The 7630-nt window shown below is 39.7% G+C and overlaps 1 protein-coding gene across 3 annotated transcripts; it reads right to left on the bottom strand.

Annotated features, from left to right (window-relative positions):
* Window positions 1-862: 862 nt before the first annotated feature.
* LOC149404657 (protein NRT1/ PTR FAMILY 8.1-like) lies at window positions 863-4861 on the bottom strand. 3 transcript variants are annotated; one of them, XM_089604602.1, is made up of 5 exons: window positions 4679-4861; window positions 3728-3860; window positions 3429-3646; window positions 2288-2838; window positions 863-1842 (listed from the first exon to the last, which is right to left on the bottom strand). In XM_089604602.1, exons 2-5 carry the CDS (start codon window positions 3834-3836, stop codon window positions 1017-1019), a joined length of 1704 nt encoding a protein of 567 aa, XP_089460728.1. In that variant the 5' UTR covers window positions 3837-3860; window positions 4679-4861; the 3' UTR covers window positions 863-1016. The 3 variants fall into 3 exon arrangements, with proteins under 3 accessions (XP_089460728.1, XP_089460736.1, XP_089460722.1); XM_089604610.1 differs by lacking the exon at window positions 4679-4861 and adding an exon at window positions 3962-4166; XM_089604596.1 differs by lacking the exon at window positions 4679-4861 and adding an exon at window positions 3936-4165.
* Window positions 4862-7630: the final 2769 nt, after the last annotated feature.

Genomic DNA, 7630 nt, shown 5'->3' with positions numbered 1-7630 from the left:
AGCGTCAATCAAGAAATTTTTAACTCTCAAGTGCTTGCCTCTCAATTTCTCAAATGAGTATTCATACTCTTCATCCCCGTATGCCTTACGTGCACTTGATAAAAAGAGGTCTAAGTTTATGTCTCTGAAACTTGGTTTGCAAGTTACCCCACAAGTGTTGGAACACGTGTAATGCACTCTTAGGAATCGAACTATTTCTGTCCAAAACAATCAACAAGTTCTCACGATCGCATGAAGCTTTCTTCAGATTCTAAAAAAATCAACGCCATAAGCGATCATTTTTCAGTGTGTACGATCCCAAAAACTAAAGGAAGGATGTGATTGCCACTGTTCATTGTGGAACCGATCCCTAAAGTCTTACAGAGATCACTTGATGACATTATTTCTAGCCTTCAAATGAAGCCCAGAGTGCAAAAAACATCCGAGTTTCTCATCACATTCAGCTTAAAAATAATAAGTTTATGCATAATTAAGCTAACTTTACATTTTTGGATTTCTGGTGCAGTGACAAAATATTTAATCCCGCCTTTATAAAAAAAAAAAACTTAATGACAGCAAACAGAAGAGCAAAAGAGCAAACATGAAAGAACAACCACTCCTCCCCAAATAGCCTGCGTTTTCAACAATTACGTACATCAGCTCCTCGAAACCGCTGAATTAGCGGTGTGCACTATGAATTAAGCTTTGAGGAAATCTGTTGATTTGGAGGGAATGGATTTAGGGTGTGAGTTTAAATACGAAGAGTCAAAGAGAGCACGAGGTAAACCATTTTTTTAGTGTAACATGGAAGATGTAGTTTTGTTTAATTTGGCCGTATAATATTTCATTCAATTCTATTTTTACTATTAAAAAAAAAAAAAAATACAAGCAAACAATTGAAAACCCCTTTTATTCCATTCCATTCATATTCCAATTCTCATCCCAGTTCCATTACCATTGCCCAACGTTCATTAACAACCTCCCCGCTGAGAGATTTTATATCTACACTTAAAAACAACAAATTCGATGAACGCAAATCAAACGGAACGCGGGACAACTTTCTTGTACGAGTACAACTTTGCGATCCAGAGATAGACAAAGAAGTTGAGGACACTGAGCACGACGAGGAGCCAATAGAAGTAGTCGAGGTGTCCGCGGTTGAGGTTGTCGGGGATCCAGCCGGGCCCGCCCCCGGCGGTGGTGACCTTGGTGACGACGGTGACGAGGACGGTGCTGAGGTAGTTCCCGAGCGCCACCGTCGTGAGCGACAGCGCAGCGCACATGCTTCGCATGGCGTCCGGCGCCTGGTCGTAGAAGAACTCGAGCTGCCCTATGAACGTGAAAACCTCGGCGCACCCAACGAGAAAATACTGCGGAACCTGCCAGAATATCGACATGGGTATAACCTCGAGGTCGTAGTAGTTGTTCCTGCGCACCATCCCGAGGCGGGCCACCTCGAGGAAGCCGGCGCAGGCCATGGCGACGGTGGAGATCACGAGCCCGATGCCCATCCTCTGGAGCTGAGTGAAGCCGCGCTCGTGGCCCGTGACTCGCCTCGCGTTGGGCACGATGACTCTGTCGTAGACCGCGGCCCAGAAGAGGACGCTGAGGGTGTCGAAGAGGGAGAGAGAGGCCGACGGGATCTTGAAGCTCGGGGCCATCCGCTGGTCCATGGTGTTTCCTTGGAGGACGAACATTGTGCTCATTTGGCTGTACACCGCTGCGAACACGATCCCCGACGCCCAGATCGGGAGAAGCCGGATCACCGATTTCAGCTCTTCCACTTGGCTCACCGTGCAGAGCCTCCACGGCCCCGTTTTCGCTCCGTCCGTCTCCGTCTGCACCGCTGCCTTGTCGAAGAAGCTGCATGTTGTGATTAACAGTCATCAATTTTTTTTACCATGAAAAAAAAAGGACCCACAGCCCTAAGAAGTTGGTCTAATGGTAATGGCGATTCCGAGTCCCTAGTTCGATGCTGCATTGTGATTAACAGTCATGAACTTCGAACAATAGAGATTAAGAAAGGGACTAACAACCCCAAGGGTGATTCTCGGGATCAGTCCCTAGTTCGATTCCCCCCTTGAACGCTACAATTGGGGCCACGTGGTATTTGGTCGAACCTGGAAATCACAGTTGTAAAAAAAAAAAAAAAAAAAAAAAAAAACCTTATCGACCGGGAGACTATCCCAGTGGCTCTAATTATTGCTTCCAGAGGGAATCGAATCGAACCGGGGACTTACAAGGTCTTGGAGTTAAGGGAGCAACTTTTTGAAATATTTTTCTAGTATGGACTTATTCACCGACTCACCTCAGCTTGTCAGTGTGCTGAAGCTTACGGCTTCCCGGGATATTGCTCTCGTCGTCGGGGGTCTCAAAGAGAAGAGACTTGTCTTCGGGGACTCTGACATTGACCTTTCGAAATGACGCGACGACGACCTGAGCGATCCTGGTGAGAGGGCTTCCCCCGGGCTTCTGGAGGCGGTAGAGCCTGCTACCCGAGAAGAAGAAGACGACGGCCACGGCCATGGCTACGGCCGGGACCCCGAAACCCCAGCCCCAGCCGACGTTCATCTGGACCCACACAAGCACCGACGACGCGATCATCGCACCCACGTTGATCGAGAAGTAGAACCAGTTGAAGAACGAGCTCTTCTTCTTCCTCTCGACCGCATCCGTCTCGTCGAACTGGTCCGCCCCGAACGAGGACACGCACGGCTTGATCCCGCCCGTCCCGAGGGCTATCAGGTACAGAGCAAAGAACCCAACCGCCGTCTGGGGCCCGCTCGACTGGCACCCCGACGCGTCGCACTGCGCCTTCAGCCCCGGCAGGCTCGCCGACAGGGTCAATAGCGTCATTCCCTGCCAAAAAACCGTGCAATTGTAACATAGCATTGTATCAATTCAACTCGGAAATGAAGCTGTCTAATCTACGCGATTGCTGCTCAAAATTTCAGGGAATTTATTATTTTCACTACGGACAGATTCTCCGTTGGATTGAAGAATGCGAAAAGTTTGGTTTTTTTACGAAGACTCTCAGCTTGGTCCGAGAGGAGGTTTGTAGGAAGCTTTTGGTTTTCAGGGCTTTTAGAATGGTTTTTCCTGTTTTCCCGTTGGAGCTGAGGGAGGGTTTGTAGTTTCGGAGTTTCTAGGAGGGTTTTGTCTCGAACAGGGCTATTAGGTATTTCAGTGTTTTTGAAGTTGTCTAACGGACAGATTCTACGTTGGATTGAAGAACACGAAAAGCGAAGACGAATCGCGTTGAAACCCCCCGAAGAAGGGTGGGAATTGATTGAACCTAACATCCGGGGACTACAAGCAAAGATGATCTAAGGTTTATGTTTTTTTCGGGTATCTCTATCACATTGGCAGCTGAGAATGATCTTCATAATTTTCAATTTATTGATTGGTTTTTTTTTTTAAGTAAAGTGGTTAGCTTTTGGGGCACTAACGAGGACATAGACCATGGAGAAGCTGGCAATGGTCCAGTATCTGCCGAGATAGGCGTCGGCGAGGAAAGCGCCGATCAATGGAGTGATGTAACAAGTCCCGCCCCAAGTGGTGACGGTGTTGGCCGCGGTGACGTTGTTCATGCCCAGACGCTCCTTCAAGTAGTTCACCAGATTCGTGCTCATCCCATAGTAAGCCAACCTCTCACAGCACTCGTTTCCTACACAGTTCAATTTTTTTGGTTTAAAACGCAATATATATATATATATACAAATCGTTTTTGTAATTGTTAATTATGTACCAAGAATGAAGCGACAAGCCTTCCATTTTCCTGTCTTGTGCCTGTTGGCAGGGTTTTTCTTGATGTCCAAAGTCCCATCGTTGGTGTAACTGTCCACTTCTACTCCCATGTTGTTCTTCAGGTTCTAGTCTCTCTGCAAACAGGATTTCAATAGCAATTTTATGGTTTAGAATAAAGCGAAAACAAAAAAAAAAAAAAAAAAAAAAACCTTGGAATCAAAGGAATTATCCAAACCAAGCTAAAATACACACGACAGCACTACAAATGCCATAAGTAGAATTTGGAATGGAAAGTAAAAGACTTTTGAGTTGATGGTTTTTTCTATGGCTAGTGCTTTTCTAAAGGTGTGTGAGATGCCACAAAAACTTTATTGACTTATTTAGAGACGGCTCTACACATGATTGATTAGATTACGTCAGTCTAACGCAATACATGAAGATTCAAAATAAAAGTTTAGTTCGAAGACAAATAAAAAAATGAATAAACGGTTTTGAGTTTCAGATTTCTTCGAGAACACTAAAGATTCTAATCGTCACACGGACAACAATCCCGGAAATTAGTCGCTCATAAACTGATATATTATTATATTATAAAATAAAATATAAAAACAAAAGAGAGATGAGGATAAACATTGAGACCACTAATCAGTTTTTTTAAGCATACACCACTAATCATCTTTCTCTCCAGTCTCCACTACAATGATTTAAAATAAATAATCGTGTTTGAAGTTTGATTAAAGGAAAGGCCAAACCGCAAAATGAATAAAGAGACCTCATCACACATGCAAAATAAGACTCCCGCGAGAAAATTGAAAAGAAATCCATAAAATAAAATAAAGACAAGTTGAGAACCAATTATCGGGGAGATTAAAAACAAGAAACAATATTGCATGCAGGTCTGCAAATAAATCATTAAATAATAGAAGAACAGAGGTCTAAGGTACAATGTTACCTTTTATGTCCTCCGATGGAATTCGAGAAGAAAACGAAAGTCTGGGGATTTACAAGTTGCGTGGTTGACTATAATATGCATATATAGCTCTGTTTAATAACGAGCAGGATTCGGAAAGTGAGGGAGATTCGGCGTTTCAGTTCAAAATGAGAAGAAAAAACGAAACAAGATATACAGCTGTGAAACGAACGCTAATGGGCTGGTCGCCAACTACGACTTCGGCCCAACACATTAGGCAACTTAGACAATCACTGATTTTTTTCCCTTTTTCTTCCCCTAAAAATGTCTATCCCTCTTTATCATTCCATTGGACGAGAATATTTATTAAAATAAGTAAATGGACTAAAATAAGTTAAAATATGATTTTGGACACTTAAATTAGCAAGCTTTATGTGATTTTTTTTTTTTGCCATTTATTTGGTTTTTCTTCTTTTCTCTCTATCTCACATAAGGAAGAGTCTCGAATAGAGCCGATTCGAGAAAATTGAGGACCTTGGGTTGGACCTTTTATAATTATATTTAGATTTTTTATGTTGTGATTGATTGTTTTTGTAGTTTGAAAAAACTTTTTTCTAATATGGTATTTGTCGTATGCTATTCGACAAGATCGCGACAGAACCGATTTTGTTTTTATTCTACGCAAGTTCAACGTTTTAGTTTATATACTTTCGGATTTTCTATATCGAATCAGATCATGACGATTAATATGAAAACTCTAGTTAGGCATCCAATGTTAAGATTGGATACCTATAAAAGAGATAGTCTGTCGTTGAGAGTTTGGTTACAGACTTATAAATTTTGTGAGAGTATTGAGTGAAAACACTTTCGTTTTTGTGTGGTTTAATTTTATCTTGTTCTTTACTGCAGCTGTTCATGTGAGTGACAAAGTTGATTTTGTATTTGTGGTATTGTAGGTCACATACAATTATAAGCGTTGATCAACCACTTGATGAGTGGGTTGAGTGGAAGTCATGAGACTCGGATTCCAGGGAGCCTGAGTCTAAATTCATCAGGGTAGTTTTAAAATTAGGGTATCTGAAAAGTGATCATTCAGATTGGACCAGATTATACTTATTCTACTGATTGATAATAAAGTTCTTTTTCACCAGGAGTATCATCTCTCCAGACGTAGGCAAGATTTGCCGAGCCGAGTTACCAATTTTGTGTCTCTTTATTTACAACTTTAATTATCTTATTAATATGGTAAAACACTATTGTTATTGAGCTTGTTAACAAAATCATAAGAGACATTACATAAAACATGAGATCAATATTTTGAAGATTAATTTAAAAAGTTAACATATAATAAAATCATCATCAAATAGAACATTAAGTATAACATTATAATATGAAACAATTAAAAAAATTCTTATTACTAAATAGAAAGCAAGAAAAATCATACAAAATTTAATTTTCTTGCTTTTTGATATGCGGATAATTTATCAAACCAAATTTTTCAACTAAGAAAGTAGTGAATCCATCGAGTCTTTCTTGCATGGATAACCTCACACTTCATCAACTTCAACTTAGAAAAACTCACAACTATAGTCAACATTATTCTATAAGCAACATAAACATTAGAAAAATAATCAATGTGTTTGATAAATTAAGTACATCAATCTAGTTACTTTCATCCTTTTGAAAACTGTTGATGTGAGAAACCACACCAAAGCAGTCACGACAAATTTATGTTTGAAAATGGGTCGATTTAGATTCATAGATGTGCCTCAATTCTTCGTAACAAAACAAATTTGAACTCTTGATGAATTTAAAACAAAACACATAGTTAAACAAAGAAGAAAAAGCAGAATGTAAGATCAACTCGGGACTATTTGTATTAGGTCGCTCAGGACAACACAAAGATGTGAATTTGATTACAATAATAATAATAATAGAGTAATGTGCCCTAAATTGTCATATATTTATATTATGGGAAGACAAGGTTGTGAGCTCTGGGCTGTTCGAGACACGTCGTGTGTCAGTTGGAACTCACTACTGCGTCTAAGGACACATGTGGTTGAAGACCTATTCGTGTGATAAGCAATTACGGATCAATCGGGCTGCCGAGCTTTGTATCTCCGGGTCTTCAGGGAACGGTTATCTCGAGCTGGCATTTGAATCTTCTGACGTGCTGGCGTATTATCTGAACCTGCTAATGACAAATATATGGGCTTAATTAGGCCCATTAACTTGTACTGTGCCAAATCTCTCTTTCGCTAGATGGAGGACGAAACCCAACATCAACATACAAATTTTATTTTAGAAATAAACTTAAACCATCATACCTTATAAAACACTAGATTCAAACATTATTTTTTTTGAAGTATCGGATCTATTAGCAAAAGTTTTTTTAGAGATGAAAAAAAAATCAACTAGATTTTCAAATAGCTTAAATTTTTCAAATCTAGTTTTAAGAGAAGTTATTACTTGGTCAACCATGAAGAAAAAATACCGAATCCAAAATTATTCTTCAAGGGATTTTATGTTATCATCAACAACATTTTCATCAAACTATTTTTCTATACGAATAGCTCGTTTTCACGAAATATAGGATCTATTTTCATCTAATTTTGCAATTTCTTTCCTGGAAATCATAGCAAATACAAATCCATGTGCAGAAATAAGATATTTTAGTTGATCCATAGCATCATTGATATGAATATCTTCACTATGAAATTTCTAGCTATCCAATTGACAACAAACAAAATATCATACCAAATAGTCATTTCTAGCGTATTTTCAAATCCTATAATTCATATATTGCTATACATTTAGCTTCACTTTTTATTTTTTGGATCTTCGCTTTTTTTCTTCTGATTGGAATAAAGCATCTCGAATATTAGGAGCTTGAAATTTAACTGCCCTAACACTTCAATACGACTTTCCCAACGAGTTATTGATAGTGACTTTTTTTTTACAAATTCTCCATCATTTAGGTGAAAGAAAATAATG

Source organism: Urtica dioica, chromosome 2, assembly GCF_054948205.1.
Source record: "Urtica dioica subsp. dioica isolate 48M chromosome 2, U.dioica_male_clone48M_v1_H2, whole genome shotgun sequence".
Classification (NCBI taxonomy): Eukaryota; Viridiplantae; Streptophyta; class Magnoliopsida; order Rosales; family Urticaceae; genus Urtica; species Urtica dioica.
Note: the sequence above shows the minus strand (reverse complement) of the source record. Positions and strands in the feature narration are given on the sequence as shown.

Bases quoted from the DNA above. Each gene is read 5' to 3' on its own strand.
- LOC149404657 (XM_089604602.1), bottom strand. From the start codon at position 3,836: ATGGGAGTAGAAGTGGACAGTTACACCAACGATGGGACTTTGGACATC. The intron at 3,647-3,727 runs GTACATAATTAA...TGAACTGTGTAG, and splicing joins GGCTTGTCGCTTCATTCTTG to GAAACGAGTGCTGTGAGAGG. The intron at 1,843-2,287 runs GTGAGTCGGTGA...CACAACATGCAG, and splicing joins CAGCACACTGACAAGCTGAG to CTTCTTCGACAAGGCAGCGG.